Source organism: Bos grunniens, chromosome 5 (genome assembly GCF_055505025.1).
Source record: "Bos grunniens cultivar Pamir isolate PY7600 chromosome 5, Bosgru_T2T1.0, whole genome shotgun sequence".
In the NCBI taxonomy this organism is placed as follows: Eukaryota; Metazoa; Chordata; class Mammalia; order Artiodactyla; family Bovidae; genus Bos; species Bos grunniens.
The window spans coordinates 33,193,252-33,212,090 of record NC_141169.1 but is presented as its reverse complement, the minus strand read 5'-3'; the positions used below and the strand labels follow the sequence as shown (position 1 = coordinate 33,212,090).

The window sequence follows — 18,839 nt, the reverse complement described above, 5'->3', positions numbered from 1 at the left end:
ACCTCATCACCCTGGGGCCCTGGGAGGGAGCTACTACTATTCCCACAGGAAGAAACTGAGGCTCAGGTGAAGGGACCTGGCCAAGGCCACCAGCCCAGGGCACAGTGAGCACAGGTTCTGTCCTGCTGAGACCGGCGCTCTGGCTCCATTTTCCCCTCCACTTTCAGGAAGTCGCCTCCCCTGTCTCTCACCCCAGGATGGGTTTCTCGCTGGAGAAAGGCAGAGGGGCTTGCAGTAGGTGGTCACTAAGTGGTACCCGCTCTTATATTCTCTGACTGTGAGATGGAGACGAGAGAGGAGCAGAGCAGGGAGGTGCCTGTACCATTCTCTGGATGTTAAGAGACCAGAGTGGGTGGCTGGGCACCCAGATACTGACAACAGCAGGCAATGCACCACTTTGATGTCCCCACTTCTTGCTCATGCCTCCACTCAGGGACCCCAAAGTCTCATTCTGGGTTGAGTTTGGGCTTCTGATGCCACTGCGCTGCTGCCCCAGGAAAGGTCTCAGTCCTCTCATGGCAGGTGTCCTGGCTTCCTGGGGGGACTCCCTCAGTGATGCACGAGGGTCCTCAGGGCAGGCCCCCTGGACTTTCGGCCAGCAGCTTTGGCCGCACAGACTGGGAGCAGCCCATTCCTCTCTCCCTCACTGCCTCAGCCTCCAGAGCACAGGCTGCTGGAAAGGTGGGAGGGGGTCTGCCTTCAACCCTGGGAACCCCTCTCAGGGTGAATTAGCATTTGAGGGTCTCCACAATCTGGTGCTAAGCTGGTCTCTCCCCACCTTGTCTCCCACATCTGAACAAGGACCCTCTATCTAAGCCATCAGCTCATGTACAGCCCATGTCTCATCACAAACCATGTACCTTCCGTCCTCTGAGCTTTTGCTCACAAAGTCCCCCCGCTGGTGCTGTCTTCACCCCTCAATTCCACTTTTCTAGATCTTGCCAGACTTCCAAGCCTTGCTGGAGTCTTTCCCCTTTCCTGAAGCCAGCCCAGGGTCCCGTGTCCAGCCCTCCTCTGGATTTCCATCATGCTGGTGGTTCTGTCCCCTGAAACCACCAGCGAGGCAGGTACCAAATCTGAGCTAAGCTCCAAGGGCAGGGACTTGGTTCTCCCTATGGCTCACTATCCCAGCACCTAGAACCAGGACCTAGCACATGACAGGCACTCAGCAAATACTGTCTGAATCAATAAATAAATCCCTATGTCCTCTGTGCCCTGGAATAGAGATGGAGTTCATTCATGCTTCTTTTTCCAATTTCTGTCTTTCAATGTTTAGAAAATCACACAGCCAGGAGGACTATATGACAGTAGGTGGTGAACTCAATGTTTCTTGAATGGATGGATGAATTCCTTAACCAGCTGCTGCCTCCTTTCACACAGATCACATACTACATTCTACCATTATTTCTCTTTTTATCTGTGTGTCTCATCTCCCCAGGTCTGCAAGCTTTCGACAGCTAGGACTGGCGCAAAGAGGACATGCCCTTCCTTTCTCGCTGCCCTAGGCTGGGTGTCAGGTGTGGAACCTGCACCCAGAAGGCCCTCAGTGGATCTGGTTGAAATGAAGGACAAAGCAGCCCTCAGTCCGTCCAGCCTCCCCAACCCCCCGCCCAACCATGGGTACATCCTAAACCATGGGCATCCACCCCCTCCCCGCCCAACACAGCCTGACAGCAGCGGGGGTGTGGAACGCTGAGAGGATCACGGAGGGGGGTCCTCGACCTCCACCCAAGTGCCACAAGGCATCTTCCCATCCTGCAAGGGCTGCTGTGCCCACCCCGCAGGGCCGGCGTGAGGACCACAGAGCCAACAAACAAGAATGCACCCCCTCCCCAGAGCCCCCAAGGCAGGGACCTGAGCATAAATATTAGCTTCCTACTTGCCTTCCTGTTTCGCTGCCCCAGCGCAGACAAGGAGAGCATCCTGCCTTTCCTTTTCCTGTTGTGCTTCCCAGCTCTGGGGCCCGCCTGGATCCAGAATTGCCTCTCTTATCCCCCACCCTCACCTCTTCCCCACAAAACCCCAACTTTGCCCTGTCCCCCAGAACCCCAGTCTCCCAACTCTCTGGCCCATCCTCCAGCCACCCTGCTGAACCACCTTCTGTCCTTTTCAGCTCCTCACCCTCCTTTGTCCTTTCCAGCCTCATCTTCTATTCCCCACCACACTCCCCCTACGGCATACTCTTACCTATGATGGGTGGGCTGGAGCAGGGGGCAGCCGGGCTCACCTGGGTCCCATCTGTACAGAGAAGAGAGATGGAGTGAATCAGCTGCCAGGAGAGGAAGGGCAGGGGAGGGAGAGGAAAGAGGGCTAAGCCAGGCAGGCTGCCTGCCTGTCCAGGAGGCCCCACTCCAGCCCGAGCATGCCAAAACCTGGCACCTCCACCGGAAGCTAGCCAGAAAGTCAAGATCCCACCCCATTCCTTTCCTCGAACTCCCATGCCGCTTAAGAGTGATCCCCAGCTCCATCTTCCTCATCCGATCTATCAAGTGGCTGAGATATCTCGCTCTACTGGAGCTCAGTCTTGGACAGGAAACTCAGGTGGTTCATTTACCCAGAAGTGTCAGGCTTCCCTGAGGTGCCCAGCCTTCTCTGGGCAGCCGAAGCAGGCTCCCAGAGTTGGAAGGGGAAGGAGAGGGCTGAGGGGTGAGGCGGACAGCAGGCTGGTGAGACTGCCCTAAGGATGCCTGGAGGGAAACAAGGGGAAGGGAGAGCAGGACTGAAAAGGGAGCTGGGCCCCCCTCCACAGTTGGGGAGGGATTAGGTCATGGCCTGGAGGTCAGGTCAGATCTGCTGGGAGCTGCGAAGGGGTGGATCTGGAATGCACAGCTCGAGGACCCCATAAGAGGAACCCCCTCTTCCTACTGCCCCATCCTGGGTCTTGCAGCCTCTGTGCCCCCAGAGAAGGGAATCGCTCAGCCTCTGTTTCATGGATAACCTGAAAGAAGAAGTCTTTCCTTCTGGAAGCGGCCACCTCTCCCAGACTCCTCGGTCCAGCTCAGGATCCCCAACCCCACCTCCATCCAGTTCAGAGCCCATGGAATCCCACGGTAGGGCAGTCAGCAGCAGAGAGGCCTACAGGAGCCCAGGGGCTGGCTGGGGTGGGGAAAGCTGAGTCCTGAGGCCACTTTGCCCTCCTGCTGTCCAGCTCAGGGCAGAGGGGACGGAGCTGGAGACCAGAGGCCTCCTGGAGGGGCAAGTGGAGGACATACAGAAGCCCTCCTCAGACCAGATTTGGGGCAGAAGGGGTGTTTTTCTGAAGGTCAGCTGGCAGGCACTGCTCTGTGGCCTAAGGGCAGCCTCAGTCATCTTTCAAAAGCTGGACAAGTAGAAGTCCCTGCAAGCAGGTGCCTGTCGGGGAGGGGCGCCTCTGGGCACAGAGAAAGAGACTCCCACCAACTGCCCCCAGATACTAGTGCCCCGTGCCCGGATGACATTTGGTAGGGAAATGTCACTCCACCTATTCAAATGCGGCCTATCCTCTCAAGTCCAGCCGGAGCCCATCTCCGCAGGAAGCTCCCCCTGACCCCCCATTCCTCACCTCCCCAAGCATCCACTTGGTACCCACCACCTCGACACTTTCGTAATCGGGGTCTCTACAGTGCCACTGGTGAGCTATGACCTAATACCTTGCTGGGCACATGGCAGACTGTTAGAAACTGGTGACTCGAACACAGGACACTCTCCTGACCCCATGCCTAGGACACGGCATGAGTATCTCTCAAGGTTTGTGAGCCTCAAGGAACAGGAGTGCAGGAGGCAGCCTCCTATCCCCAGAATGGGATAGCCCCCCACCCCGGGGCTCTCTCAGGACCTCGTTCTCCGAGACAGGCTTCAAAACTAGGCTCCCAGCTGCACGTCCAGAGACCATAGGGTCCTGTGCCTCCAGTCCCTGCTGCTGGGAACTGTCTCCTTCAGCCCTTGGTCCTTGCCTGAGGGCTGGCCAGCAGCATGCACTGTGGGGGCACAGCCAGCTTCTCTGCACCCCATTCCCCTGTAACCACGGGTTCTGGACACCATGCACCCTCTGGAGGGGACAAAACTAATGGCCCTGAACTCCGAAGTGTTTGTTACAGGGCTCAGAAGAGACATTCTGTGATGATGATATGATGTAAACTCTGTTTAGGAAAGCTGGGTGTGTGTGTGCGTGTTTTGCCTACCAACAGGGGTGGATTTTAGAAGCAATGCCTGGAAAGAGCTCTGCTTCTCTCAAGCCCCTGGGTCCATGCTGAGAGACCAGGGGTTCAGAAGCGCCCAGAGCAACCGAGATAATTGTTAGGGAGCAGCTCTCCTGTGTCCCAGAGAGAAGAAAAGGCACCCGGTCAGCGGCTGACCTGAAACCACAAAGTAACCATCTGGCATCTCAGACTTGGGGATGAATTTGGGGGCCCTTCTCATCAGCCCCTCTCATAGTGCTATTATCACTAATTTGGGTGCAATCAGGAGTGAAATGTGGGCTTCCCTAGTGGCTCAGACAGTAAAGAATCTGCCTGTAATCCAGGAGACTGGGGTTCGATCCCTAGGTCAGGAAGGTCCCCTGGAGAAGGAAATGGCTACCCACTCCAGTATTCTTGCCTGGAGAATTCCATAGACAGAGGAGCTTGGCGGGCCACAGTCCACGGGGTCACAAAGCATTGGACATGACTGAGCGACTGACACTTTCACGTGTGAAATACAATCAGGAGTGAATGGACCCAAGAGATGGAAAACACAGCACAGGTCTGGCCCTTTCCCACACTGCTCCCGGCCTTCGTGGACAGCTTTCATTTCTGGAATTCTGGTCACTCTCTATTCCTACCTTCTTTGGAGGCAACTGCAGTCAGGCTGAAGAGACGGTTTACCAGGTGCTGAAGTTTCCATCAAGTCACCTTCCCCAACTGGACACCTGATCTTACCCAGAAATTCTGCCCCAGTGGGTCCGCCCTGGCCCTCAGCCACCTCCAGGGTAGACATAAATGCAGCTCTCCCGTCCCCGAGCACCTGTACAAGCTGGCCTCCCGCTCCTCCCTTGTTTCCCCTTGGTCCTCACCTGCCCAGCAGATGTGACTGGAAACCTGAGCTCGGCCTGGCCACCTGCTCTCCCCGGTGCTGCCAGTCTTATGTCAGGGGAGGGAGCATGGCCATCCACAAGCACCCTCTGAATGCTTTCCATGTCTTTGTCAAAGCTGTGTCCCCCTCCCTGGTCTCCTGAGGAGTTGAAAAAGGAGGAGCAGCCAGACCCCTACCCTGCAGGCATGAGGCGAAGCCCTGGGTCCAGGGCTGACTCTCCCCCTCTCCCTCCCGCAGCCCCCTCAGCTCAGGTCTGCCTCGCCAGACAAAGCTTGACTCCGCAGGGGGCTGGCAGAGAAGACAAAGCTGGGAGTGAAATGGCCACGAAGGTCCAAGAATCAATAAACAGAAGAGAGAACGTCACAGTTGCCCAACTGACAGAGTGAGGACTGTGTAGTGTTATGTTAGGAGCTGATGAGGCTTCAGAGATTGTGCAGGCAACACTCTCACTTCCCAGAGAAGGGAAAGAGAGAGGGGAGGGAGGGCTAGATCACAGTCACCCAGCGGGTCAGCGGTACAACCAGGCCAGACCAGTGCGGGGAGGAGAACCCAAGAAGTCGATCCCAAAAGCAGGTTCTAATTACCTCTCGATGAGGGCACTGGTCTTGGGCTCGAAGGAGTGGAAAAGTGATAAAACCTGACTTTTACTTTCAGGAGTTTCAACTCCAGACAGCCCACGATTTTTTAAAAATTGAAAAGTATATGACTTGTAGACACTAAAAACATTTCAAAGAGCCCCCCAAAGTATGAAACTAGAAGTTTCTCACTCATCCAACTCCCTAGGACTTCCTTAGACTCAATTCCATTTAACAGTTTCTTATGTCCCTCTTCCAGAAATTCTCTTGCTACTTACTAATTCTATTGCTCATGATCTTGGCACCAAGCTGCTTATTACTCAGATTTATCCAGAACCCAGTGCGCTGCAAGCTGGATGGGAACTCCGGCCCCACGAAGTGAGAGAAGTAAGGGTCCGCAGCATGGAGGACGTTGGTTTTGAGGTTAGATAGTCCGGTGTTCACACTCCGACTCCCTCAGTGACCGGCAGGGACAGCCAGGGACACGCTGCAGCTTGGGCAAGGCTTGGCTGTGCCTCCGAAATTCAACAGTAAGAATATGGACCAGAAAGAGGTCATTTGAGATGAGCGACGCTGCGCGTGAAGCACGGGGCACATGGCGGGTACTCCCCGCTAGGGTCGTGATTCATCCTGTTTGCCCCTGAACTCACCTGCAGCCGCCCTCTGGCATAAGCATCTCATCGTCTGGTCCCATCTGCGTTCTCCCCTCGTCTCTCAGTCCACTTGCTCCCAGATGCGTTCCTGTCCAGTCCCTTATCTCCTGACTCTCCCAACTCTTCTCTTTCTTCTCCATCTGAACTTTTGTAAACTAGCCGTTTACTATGTGCCCTGTGTTTGCTAGTTCATCTGACCCTGATGACAAACCTATGTGGTGGTTACTATTTTTATCCCTATTATATAGATTAGTCAACTGAGGCCCAGCAGTATTAAATAACTCATCTGGAGGCACATAACAGGGAAGTGGCTAAGCTGGGACTTCAGCCAGACAAATGGGCTCCAGAATCCATGTTCTTAAGCAACACTCGTGGCTGCTTTTCCCCAGCACCTCGACTCTACAGGCTAGTGGGTGGACAGCGAATGCAGGACCTGGCTGGGCACAGGGAAAGATAAAAATCACACAGCTCCCAGGAAACCTGAACCAGCGGCAGACTCCAGTCCTGCTGCAGGTTAGAGGGCGGAAACTGCCTGTCTCATCTCTAGGCCCCGGTGAAGACAGTCCTCCCAGATCACAGATAAATACCAACTGCTGACTCTGCAGATGCCATGCCAAGCGATGATTTCGGACTATAGGTGGGAACAGGGGCTGGCAACTGACAAGGCGGGAACTTGGACGAGCACCGCCTTCATCTTCAGGCTCTCCGGCATCCTCCTTTGTCCCTTCCTTAGATGCTCCCAAGGGCCTCTGAGGCTTTCTCATTAGCGTCTCAAAGCAAGCTCCACCAGGCAGGCAGGAAGGCTGGCGGGCCTGGGGTGGAGGCTCCCAGGTGAGCGGCTGGGGACGCGGGCCTGCCCAGACAAAGGCCTCCAGTCAGGCCGAGGCGGGGGGCCCAAGCTCGAAGGCTCCGCAGCTATGCGGCAGGCAGGAGGCTGGATGTGAGGGCCGCAAGGCCGGCCCTCCACCTCCGCCTCCGCAGCAAGCATGCCCCTTTCCCCGCGCCTGGGGCCCTGGGGCAGCTATTTTTAGCTCTTGACACCTGGGTATTTTGCAGCCGCAGGATGTCCGGTTTGGAGTCTCTTTCTGGGAATCCCACATGCGGCTGTTGTAAACAGCCCCACGCAGCGGTGGCCTGTGCTGGGAGCGGGCACCCCCCTTTCTGCTGTTTGAGATGAATCAAACAGGAAGCAGATGTAACCATGGCAGCAGCAGCTTGAGCTCCCTGGGGGTGGGAAGGCGTCCTCTCTGGCTTCTTGTCCCTGCCCTGGGGTCCAGTCCTTTCTGTGGCCTCTCCTGGCGGATGGAGACCACCATGAGGCAGGGGAGCTGGGCCTTTCTGAGTCCTGAGGGGTTGGTGGTTCCTGGGACTGGCGCTCTCTGGGGCATCTCACTGCCCTCTGGCAAGGGAAAATGGGAGTCTCTCCAAACCCCGCAGCTCCCGGGGCCTCGGGGCCACTGCTCAGTCTCCCCTGGCTATTCTCTGTGGGACGGGGAGGGTAGAACCACTTGCTCAGGGTGTGTGGCATCTCAGCAGCAAGCTCCCCCCAGTCCCAGGCCAGGCCCCCTTGTCCAGACTGCCCTAAGCTTTCTCAGGTCCCAAAAGGCCTCAGAAACCAAAGTTGCCACTTACCCTCAGCCCTCTGCTCCAGGAGCACCAAGCCCTGAAATAGGAAGTTCACCACGATGTCTGCCCACCATCTGTCTTTCCTATTACAAGCAAAACAACCTGAGCAGTCAAGATGGGGCCCCCATCTGTAATTCGGGGAGAAGAGCTGAGTTTCTGTCAAGCTTCTGCCTTTGTCTCTTCCCCTCCCCCACCCCCTGGTGCCCCACTGAGACCAGCTGCTCCCTCTTAGCCGCCAGCCCCAGCCAGTCTTTCTCAAGGGCCAGCGCTTGCCCCAACAGGAAGCACGGTCACCGCCCTGGGGCTGTCTCAGGGCTGCTCCTTTCTCCCCTCTGAGGTCTGTGTTCACTCCCTCGCCCTCACTGGTCCCCCAGCTCCTGGGTCCTCCTTGGCTAGACCCTGCCTCCCTCTGCACCCCACTTCTGCCTCCCGCCGGTTCTCTCTCTCAGCTATGCCTTTCTGGCTCTGCTCACTGGTGCCATCCACGAGGCCACTCAGCCCACTCCAGAGACTGCCAGGGAAAAGCTTAAGTTATATTAATATCAATCATTATTATTTTATTATTACCAGTAATTAGTAATATTAGTAAGGATCAACAACCATGTACTGAATGCTTACTGGGTGCTGGTTACCGTGCTAAGTATCTGACTTGTACTCTCTCATTCGGTCCTCACAAGCACCCTATAAGGTCAACACTGCTACCATCCTCAAATTACAAAGGAGGTAACTGAGGCTCAGAGAGGTTACGAAACTCGCCAAGGTCACACAGACAGTAAGTGGAGCTTCTGGGACTCCAGAATCTAAGCTCATAATCCCTACACTGGTGTGTATAATGAGCCCCACCCACTGAGGTGAGGTGAGGCCACCTGGGGGTCACTGGACAGAGTGTGGTCCCAGCATCGGAAGGCCTGGGTGTGACTCACGTGTTCCCACAATGCCGGCACTCCATCCAGAAGACAACAAAAATAAAGACAGGACCATCTCTGCCTATGCCTCCAAGAGGCCTCCAAGAGGCACTCCCCAATTCCATCTTTACTTCCTTTTTCATCCTCTTCATTTTCCCTGCTTTTTAAATGTACTTGTTACCATTTTATCATTTCCTGTAAGCTGCCCCCAGCCGCGCGCATATAACTAAACAAGCAAACCCCCAAGGCTGCCTCAGAGGACAAACGCTGTGTGAAGGCACTCTGGAAACCGTCAGGCCCTGTCTAAAATGCAGGTTACATAACCCAAGCAAGACACCCACGGAGCGGCTACTCGGGAGTGAATCCCCAGGGAGAAGATGCTCTCTTCTCTCTCCCTCTCTTGCCCAGGCCTTACACACTCCGGCAGGCCATGGGCAGGAGTGGAAGGGGCCCCGCGTGCAAAAGAGAGCCCCCATCCTCAGGGCTTCCCTGGTAGCTCAGTGGTAAAGAATCTGCTTACAGTCCAGGAGACCTAGGTTTGATCCTTGGGTTGGGAAAATCCTCTGGAGAAGAGAATGGCAACCCATTCCAGTATTTTTGCTTGGAAAATCCTATGGACAGAGGAGCCTGGCAGGCTAGTCTATGGGGTCACAAGAGTCGGACATGACTTAGCAACTAAACTGCCACGATCCTCAGGGCAGGCTCCTGAGGGGCTAGGAACACAAGCAAACAGCCATCAGCACCCCTAGACCTGGATGTCTGGAGAGAGACAGAGATCACGGTGGAGACCCTGGCCTGCTCCATGGCCTGGGGCATCATGGATATGAGTCCATGAATAGTAACAAGCTATGAATGCTGGCACTCACAGGATGCCACATTAATATTCATGACAGTTAAATACCAGATCCCCATCCCAGCTAAGCCCCGGAATCCCACTCATTTCGCCTGTTATTTTTGGAAGGTGGCGGGTAGATTCTCCAGGTGACACAATTCCCTTTTGCGGCCAGGGCTGCCCTTCAGGCTTGCTCGGCTGGGGTGTCTCTAGACCACAGATCCAGCTAGGGTGCATGCACAGCTCTCAGGGAATTCAAATGCCAGATGCATGGTACTGGGTACTGATTTGGGCCAACCAGCTGTCTTGGAAAATTTCTAGCCAACTGGGGATTTGATGAGATGAACATTTACTGTAGTGGAAGGTAGAGATCACTGACTGAAAAAATGGCATACACTGTGTGGTCTTGTTTTGGTAAAATGCACAACACAGGAAGGCAAGTCAGGAGATGGAAAGGTGCTCAGAGGGACCCTGGCAGCGATCTCCCATTGCTGGGACTGGCTGTTTCTTACTCCTTCACCTTTGCTCCTCTGTGTTGTCTGACGTCTACGAGGTGCATGAACTGCCTCTGTAACAATGAAACAGAATTGATATGTATATATACCGCCCTGCACGATCAAGATGGCACTGCCAATGGGCATGTAAGCTCTGGGTCCCGTGAGAACTAGGACACAGGGCTCTCACTGATTCCTCCTATTCTTGGACCCCATATCCTCTGGGGTTCTGCATTATCTACAGCCCAGGATCCTCGGCCTCTCCCTGAAGCACACAGAAGGCCGAGCACGGGCCTGGGCACCAAGTCAGGACTGACTTAATGGATGCCTGCAGCCTGAATAATGATCATTTCCTGAAAGAAATGCCTCCTGCCTCTTCCAGGGCCGCTGTGCTGGGAATAGAGACTGCTGACATCACTGACCTTCTCATCCTTCCCCTGCCTCATGCTCCTTTTAAAAGTTGCCAGGGAGGGGCTAAAATAAAGGTCACCCCGGCAGATGCTGGCAAGGTACTTACTGCACAGCAGGGCCATCGGGGCCAGTCCCATCCCAGACCTTCCCTGTGCCAGCTGGCAGCGAGGTCCTAGGGTCCCTTGCATCCTGCCTCACTGGGAGAGGCGGGGGTGAGGGAGTGAAAGAGAGAAGGGGTCCACCCTGTGACTTCTGGCTACAGACTCCTGCTGTTCCAGGCCCTTATGGGTGGAGGAATCTGTGAATTTGGCCTGATTTTTCTGTGAACTGGGGCTGAGCCCAGTTTCTGTTCTTCATGTCTTTAACATTCCCTATCCCTGACCTTCAAAAATATGAACAATAACATCAATGATGGTGATGATGTTCTCTGTGCACTGACCTCATACTGGGCACAGTGCTAGTCTTACTTACTTGAATCTTGAGAGCAACTCAAGGAGCTTGAAGCAATTATTACTTTCATATCACAGAGATGAGGAAACCGAGGCACAGAGAAGAGCTACACTCGGTTTTTTGCAGGAGGAGAATAGGGACGCTACCACCTTCCTCCCTGTGACCTCACTGGAGGGCCCTTCTGCAAGCTCTGCGATGGGCCCAGGAGAGAGAAGGTGATCACTCACATTCCCAGGGTGCATTTGAATCTGCTGAGGGTTGACAGGCACATACGAGTAAATCCCCACTTGAAAGATTAGGAAATCAGGTGTCAGAGTCCTTGGCAGCCTTGCACAAGGTTCCTCAGCCTATTCGACTGGGATTCAAACCCAGGTCTCTGGTCTGAGAATAGTTTCTTCCCCACTACCACACTAGAGGACTCTGAAGGCCTGGAAGGGAGAGGCCGTCCTTCCAGTGCCCTGGAGCAGAAGTCAGGGCCCAGCCCCTCGCCCGGTGGGGCGGGGGTGGGGGGCTGTGCCAGCGCGCCTCCTCAGCTCCACCGTGACTCACTCCTGGGACCCAGGGGAAACACAGCCCTGAGCTGTGGGCAAACACGGCCTGCCGCCTGCCCCGCCTCCAGCTCCCCGCCTCCACATTTGCTAACCGAAACCCGGCTGTTGCTATTTTTAACCCTCCAGCTCCCCCTTGCCTGGGGCTCCCCCCTTCACCCCACCCCGCCCCCCCGCCCCAACCGGGTGCCACCAGCCTGTCATTCTGAGAGCAGTTCCACAACCTGAACGCCCCTGGGCGTAGCGGATGCCCGTGCAGGTTTGTGGGGCAAGCAAAACAACACAGTTACAGCCCTGTCGCCCCAGTCGCCGAATTCCCCCACCCCGACTCTTTCCGAACCTGTGACTCCCAGCCTCCCCTGCTTCTCCCTGTCATCCTGGCAGCGGGGGAGGGAGAAATGGGACTTCAAGGGCTGGGGGGGCAGGTGGGGGGAGACTGCAGGAGCCAGAGCTGGCCTCCTGGGGGTGAGGGAGCTGAGCTGGACTCCTGAAGGAGTCCCCCTCACTCTCTCCAGGGTGCCAGGCTCTCCTTGAAGGCCCAAGGTCTCTGCCCACCAGGATTTCCAATCCCTGCAGGCAACATGGGGAAAAAAGGAAGTGGCTGGTGACAGGGTGGGGATGGTGAGTTTAGCCCAGGGCCCTCCTCATGAGCCGTCCTCTCCCCCTCCTGGGCGGAAGGCCGGGGAGACACAGGAGTCCAGGGAGTGAGTGCACCAGAAGCCTAAAGGAGGCCCAGGGTGGAAGGACTCCAGGAGGGTGGTTGGAGGCCTCTTCTTTTGCATGAGGGCTCCTCTGATACACAGCTCTCTGGGGAGAGGGCTGGACCATCCTGCAGCCCACAGTTCTGGGGGCCCCCAGGAAAACCTACCAGAAGAGGCTGGAGGCGAGAGGGTCTGAAGGCTGCTGGCTGATGTGAAAGGTAACCTTCTGAGAAGGGGCCGAAGGGGCAGGCCTGCAGGGGGACCAGAGGGGCCCGGCCTTCTAGCTGTCTTCTGCGGCCCCCACCAATGCCTCCCAACCCCGCCCCATGCACAGAATCTCTCCCGGTTTGAGGAGCAGATTCCAAGGGCCCAGGAGAGGCTCTGCGGCGCCCAGCCCAAGGTCTCCTCCTCTCTCTCTCCTGCCCCAGGCCCTACTCGGCCAGCCTCAGCCCTCACTTTGCTCCGTCCTCACACAGGCCCCGGCCCGTCCTTTTTTCTGGTGTGTCCTCTCTTCCAGGGCCCAAGTCCTCTCTACGTAGGATCCCCCTGTCTCCTCGGTGACTCCTGAACCAGGTAAATAGATCCCAGTGGCCACAGAGGCAGCCAGGCTAGACCAAGAAGGGAGGGACTTGGCACAGGAGTTACAGGGTGGCGAGAGGGGGAGGAAGGGAATGAGGAGGGAGGAAGGTGAAGCAGGAGGGTCAGGAAAGGGGTGGCACTTTGCCGCCACCTCCCCGGCACCCAACTCATCCACGGGGCCCTGGACTCAGCCCCTGGGAGGGAAAGAGGCTGCGCCCCCGAGCGCTGAAGCAGCCTGAGGTCAGCCCTGTCCAGCTCCCCCTCCTCTTCTCCCCTTTCATCAGCCTCTGTGGATTGCCTGAGGAGCCGGGACCCTGATGTCTTCCGCACCAGACCAAAGGCTGGCCCTCGGGCTCTAATCCTCAGCCTAGGTCCCTCACCTGGATCCAGGTGGTTGCCAAGCATGGCTCAGAAGCTCCGAGGGCTCACTTCCAGCCTGGGGAGGTGAGCGCAGGCATCCATTTCACTTCTCGGGCAGACCTCCCCTGGCCTCCCTGTCTAAGGAAGTCCCCCTTGTTATTCTCTCTTGCTGCGCCCGGTTCATTTCCTTCTTAGGGTTCATCACAATGGGTAACTAAATGTATCTACTCATTTCTTGACTTGCTTACTTGTCTTACCGTCTCTGCCACTAGAGTGGAAGTTCCCTGAGGTCAGACGTCCTGCCTATGAGATCACTGTGTATCTGTGCCCGGGACCTGGCATACAGCAAGGCTCAGTAAGCACCCAGTGAGTAAATAAATAGCTGAATGCTTAGCACAGCAAAGGGGGCCTTCTGGTTGCCAACGTCACTTTTAGGACTGATGAGCCACAGGTCCAGGATTTCCCCAGGGAGAAGGAAGCAGGATGTAAAAGGAAAAGCAAGGGCAGGAAGCCCGGGACCCCAGGGAAAAGGTCAAGGCCAGTGAGCATCCACTCCAGTTCCGTCTGGATCCACGGTGTCACGCTGAGTGTGGACATGTACACAGTTGCACACCCAGAGGACGCATGGCTGAGTCCTGGACTGGTGTTGAAAGGCTTGGATTGTGCCCTGGTTCTTGTCTTACTATCCTTGTGTCCTTGGACAAACCACATACCTTCTGCGGGTCTCAGTTTCCTCAAAGGAAAAACTGAAAAGGTTGGCCCAGATCAGCAGTCCTCAAACACGGCTTGCCACCAGATCACCTGAAGCACGTGTCAAAATCCAGACTCCCAGGCCCCACCCCTGCAGATTCTGAGTCTGGAAGGGGGCCTGAGGATCTTTATTTTGAATACATCCCCAGGTATTGAAATGTACCTGGAATTGGAAATGTCTTGGAAGCCAAAATGGGAAGGGAGGTGTCAGATTTAAGGACTCCTCCTAATACTCAGACCACTAAGGAAAGGGTTGTCTGGGGGCACTTTCCTGCAGTTCCAAGTGTCCTGAACTCTAAAGCAAGTGGCCTGGGAACCAGCATTTGAAGAGAGATGAGCATGCTTTCCAGCAAATACCTGGACTTCAAAAAAAAAAAAAGCCATTCCTGCACAGGCATACATCCCCTCCAAACACATCCATCCACCCCATGCAGAGCCAAGAATGCAAAGGTGCACAACTCTAGAGACCACGCACATCCATACTACATGTGTGCATGTTCCCCAGACACCCAACAAAGAGCCACCGCATGGACTGCAAATTGCCATGGAATCACCACCTCTACATACAAGCCTAGGGGCACACGTGCAGACCCCCACCACTCACTCAGTGTGCATACACACCCATCACGTGTTGATCCACACGAAACAGACACTATCCTGAATTTATTCGGCCTCTGGGAAGTGGTGCAGGACCAAAGGAGCTATGCTCTGCTGATGACAACATCTCTCCTGCCTCTGCCACTCCCCCCTCACCCTTTGCCCCAGGCAGCATGATGTCCAGTTCCCTTTCACAGGGGGAGAGCTGGAGGACAGTGGAGAGATGGGATGTGGAGAGATGGGATGAGAGGCACAGAGTCCCCTACCCCAAAAGTCCAGCAAAAACGTCTCTTCTGCTTCCCCCACCAGGAGGTGCAAAAGGGGCTCCACCCAGCCCAGCCACCCAGCCCCCACCCCCAATGCTCACTTACTTGCCTAGATTCCCAAGCTCTGGTCCCTAGGAGCCAAAATGGTAAGGGAGGTGGCCAGATTTAAGGACTCCTCCTAATACTCAGACCACTAAGGAAAGGGCTGTCTGGGGGCACTTTCCTGCAGTTCCAAGGCCTGGGTCCCCCTGGGAAGGTTGCCACAGAAACAGGGGGAAATATCACAGGGAAACACAATACCCGGCAGGGTCACCTGCTGACCAGGCTTCCTGCTGTGTTGCCCACCGCCGCCCCGCCTCCCCATCTCATTGCCCTCTTGGCCTCCTTCTCTGGCCTTACCCGGGGCCTCCTCACCGAAGCTCTCCTTCCTGCCTCCCCTGCCTTATGCAGAAAGCTCTGCTCCTTTTGGTTCCAAACAACATCAGGGATGGCCCAGAGCTGAGTCCCCCACTCCTAATCCTACCAGCGCCCCCACCACAGGAAATCAAAGCTTCCTGCCCCAGAGGAAGTGCCCCATCTAGTGAACAAATCCAACACAGAAACGACAGTCCCAGAGCCTTGGAAAGACAGATGCCAGCTCCCAGGCCTCACCCTGGCCCTGCTTCCAGCAGTACCCCTCACCCCACCACAGGCCCCGGTCTCAGGTCTGCCTAAGGACAGGTCAGGCCAAGGCATGACGAGGGCATGCGCGGGACCTGAGCCAGGCCGGGGAGGAGAAGGCCAGGAGCATGGGCACTGGCAGAGTTAGCAGGTCTGGTCCTGGCCCCACCTGGCCTGCCATTCCCTGGCTGGGTGACCCCGGGCCTTACCTTAGCTTATCTTCTCTCGGACTCCTGACAACTTCAAAATTACCAGCTCTTAAAATGAAAGGCCAGGAGAAGGAAGGCAAAGAGGTGGTGGGGGTTCTGCCTTGGGCACAGACGCCTGCAGCCCCAGGAGGGTACCCGTTCCTCACACCCATCACACATGAGATTCTAATTTCCAAGGGCTTTCTATCCAGATTGAGGAGAGGATGGTGGAAAAGAAAGTTCCAACTCTCATTCCCAGAAAAGAATGAAAGCTGGGGTCCACCATTACTGAAGGAAATGGGGGCCATAACAGCCCCCATCCTGGACACCACCAGTCCATCTCCTATTGTCAGCCTCTCCTCCTCTGTGGTCATTTTATTGATGGGGAAACTGAGCTTCAGTGTCAAAGTAGAGTGACCAGTTTAGATTCTTGGAATGGTCAGTGCAAGACCTGAATGCAACCTTCCCAGCCACAGGATAACAGCTTAAGACTTGGTGGCCAGAGACACCCACCCCTGGGCTCAGGCTAAGGAACACAGAGACCTCAGGAGAACACTGCCCCGGAGCCATTCCAGGCGTAATACCAAGAAGCAGCTCTGAGCCTGGCCTTGGCGGGGCCCAGGAACATCATGGGACTAAAGGCCGAGGAAGAGTCCCAGCGCATCCCGGACCTCGTTCCAGTTCAGGTTCACTGGGAGCAGCACAGCGAGACTGCTTTGTGCCTTTGTTTCCCCAGCAGTGACTCCACGGAAGAGGAACATTACTTCTTAGTTCAGTGGGTAGAGGGGACAGAGAGAAGAAAGCAGGGAGGTTGAGATGCTGAGCAATGAGCTCTGCAAATGGTCTTGCAGAGGCTGGAGAAGGAGCTTCCAAAAGAGTTGGTATGAGGAAAGGAGTGTGTGGCTGCCCAAGCCACTCGGAGGACCTGACCTATGGGGTCCTACAGGGGAGAAATGGGCCACTGTTAGGGAGCACGGAAACTGAGTCACAGTGGCTTGGGCAGGGGTCTTGAAGAAAGTCCTCATCGACCCAAATACATGTCCAGGGAATAGGATGATAAATCCAGATGCTGAGTCCCCAGCAGGGCCACTGAAACTGGCAGGCAGAGCTGGGCCTCAAGCAGATGCTGAGTGAGGGTGTGGGGAGGGATGGGCAGCAGCAGGACAGGCCCCGTCCAGACGCAGGGGGAGGCCTCTGGGGTATGCAAGACGGCCAGCAGGGACAAGGAATGGCCTGGACTGGGTGGGAGGAGCCCCAGTGGCTGGCCAGGTCAGATCTGAAAGGGTAGCTTGGGCAGCAGGAGAGAAGGAAATGGGGGTGGGGGTGCTGGTTGGCCTGCAAGTCCCACGGGTCTCTCTTAGTTCACAGGCCCAGAATCAGAGCTCAGCCCAGCTGCCGGATTTGCCGCCTGCTCTCACTCCCCAGGACCAACAGACCCCAGGTTTGGGGGGCACACATCCTGTCCCCCACCGCTCAGGACACAGCCTGCGGTCCCCATCTTCCCGCGCCCCGCCAGCACCTCCACAGCTCACTTGAGCACAGGTGTCTCTTCACCCAGATGGGTGAGCAGGGTTGGGGGGGCGGCGGGCGGGGGGCGTTGCTGTCAGAGACCCTCCCTCATAGGGATCACTTTCCCCAGCGGAGGGGTCGGAAAAGTCCAACCGGGGTCCGCGGGCTGGGGGCGCTGATATTCGGGGCTCAGAGTGTGGCCCCAACTCAACGGGTCCTGCCCTTTGCCCAGCGCTTCCAAACCTTCCGCCCGGGAGCACCGCCCCCTCCCGGGGCCGCGGCGGCCGTCCCTCCCTCCAGGGTCCCCCGTTCAGTCCTCCCGGTGAATGCGGGTGATGGGACGCCGGGCCCGCGCACCGGCGGCCCGGGGCCTCCAACTCCCTCCCTCGGGCCTGTCGCTGCCCCGGGGCGGGCGGATGTGGGCGCCCCGCAGGAGGCCCTTAACCCTCCGGCCCCGGAACCAGCCCGGGCCGGGAGCCTGCCAGAGCCCCGCGGAGCCGGGCGACGCGGGCACGATCGCGGGGGCGCACGCCGGGCTGGGCCCGCGGGGCCGCCCGGAGCCCCGCGCGGGAGCCGGAGCCCAAGCCCAAGCCCGGGCGGGCGGCGCTGGGTGCCGCGCGCAGGGCGGGGCGGACGGGGGGCGGCAGCCCAGTACTCACCAGCGCCGGGGCTGTGCATCCAGGGGCCGGGGCCCTCAGAGCGGGGGGCTCATGGCGGGGCGGGGGGCTGGGGCGCCGGCCTCACATCCCCCCCGGTCGCCGGAGGCTGCGGAGCGACTGTGAGACGGCGAGAGGAAGGGAGGGGGCCGGGAGGGGGAGGGCCCTGGCAGCCCGGCCGGCAGGGTAGGATGACAATGGAAGGAAATGCTTTATCTGAGTCTGAGAGCGGGCCAAGGGGGAGGGGAGGGAGGGGGCAGGCGCTCGCGGCCCGGGGACGCACCACCCGGCAGACACGGCGCGGCGCCCGGGCTGGCGGACGGGCGGGCGGACACCCCGCGCGGCCAGATCGCGGGGAGGCAGCGCCGAACCCGGAACGCGGGGGACGCGGCCCCGACCCGCGCGCTGCCGCCGCGCTGCAGCCCAAGTCCCGGCCGCCGCGCGGCGCAGCGACCCGCGCACAATTCCCGGAAACCCAGATACCTGAGCGCACGCACCCTCGCGGGCGACCGGGGCCGCAAGCAAACATCCATGTTGGCCCGGGGCAGAGTCGTCTACACAGACACGCCGCAGGGAGGGACCCCCGCGCTCAAAGGCACAAGCACGCACGGCCCACCAGCCAGCAGTTACACGGGGAGGGGCGGGAGGCCGCGGGACGCGCGTGGAGTCACCGGTCCCGGCGAGGAATCCCAGACGGACACCCCCGACCCCGCCCCAAGCACAACGTGCCTGAGGAAAGTTCCAGGATCTGATTTGAATCACTGCCCAGCCCTCCCCCTCTGCCATGCCCCCCCCCCCATGCCTGCTGAGGGGAATAGAAGGGTCCAGCCTGTTCCTATTAAAAGAAAAAGGGGGTGGGGTGGTGCCGATTTTGAAAGTTTTCTTTTTTTAAAGAAATTTCTCAAGGGATTTCCTTCCCTCCTCTCCTCTTCCTCTCTTCCTCCCATTCCTCTCCCCCCACCACCCTCCCCCCCTCTACTTTACCCCTCCCGGTCCCTATGAGTCAAACTTCAGCAATGTGCCCAGTGTC

The 18,839-nt window shown here is 57.4% G+C and overlaps 1 protein-coding gene and 2 long non-coding RNA genes across 14 annotated transcripts in view; 1 reads left to right on the top strand and 2 right to left on the bottom strand.

Annotated features, from left to right (window-relative positions):
* HDAC7 (histone deacetylase 7) overlaps positions 1-18,610 on the bottom strand; it is a 36,768-nt gene extending 18,158 nt beyond the window's left edge. For 2 of the 8 annotated variants that reach the window (XM_086399756.1, XM_086399757.1), the window contains exons 1-2: positions 18,307-18,610; positions 2,188-2,238 (exon numbers count right to left, since the gene is read on the bottom strand). In XM_086399756.1, coding sequence (XP_086255882.1) covers positions 2,188-2,238; positions 18,307-18,595 — 340 coding nt within the window. In that variant the 5' untranslated portion in view covers positions 18,596-18,610. Of the gene's footprint in view, positions 1-2,187; positions 2,239-6,274; positions 6,354-17,812; positions 18,039-18,292 lie in introns of those variants that run through there. The other 6 variants (XM_086399761.1, XM_086399763.1, XM_086399762.1 and 3 more) reach the window with 5 other exon arrangements.
* On the bottom strand, positions 10,079-12,756 carry LOC147371738 (uncharacterized). Its single transcript, XR_015163727.1, has 3 exons — positions 12,701-12,756; positions 12,412-12,495; positions 10,079-10,208 (listed from the first exon to the last, which is right to left on the bottom strand). It is a non-coding gene; the product is annotated as an uncharacterized LOC147371738 (long non-coding RNA).
* On the top strand, positions 12,045-17,206 carry LOC147371737 (uncharacterized). Of its 5 annotated transcripts, XR_015163724.1 has the most exons (5): positions 12,290-12,462; positions 12,762-12,817; positions 13,108-13,267; positions 13,456-13,549; positions 17,006-17,206. It is a non-coding gene; the product is annotated as an uncharacterized LOC147371737 (long non-coding RNA). The 5 variants fall into 5 exon arrangements; XR_015163725.1 differs by lacking the exon at positions 17,006-17,206 and having other exon boundaries at positions 12,217-12,462; positions 13,456-14,095; XR_015163722.1 differs by lacking the exon at positions 12,290-12,462 and having other exon boundaries at positions 12,681-12,817.
* Positions 18,611-18,839: the final 229 nt, after the last annotated feature.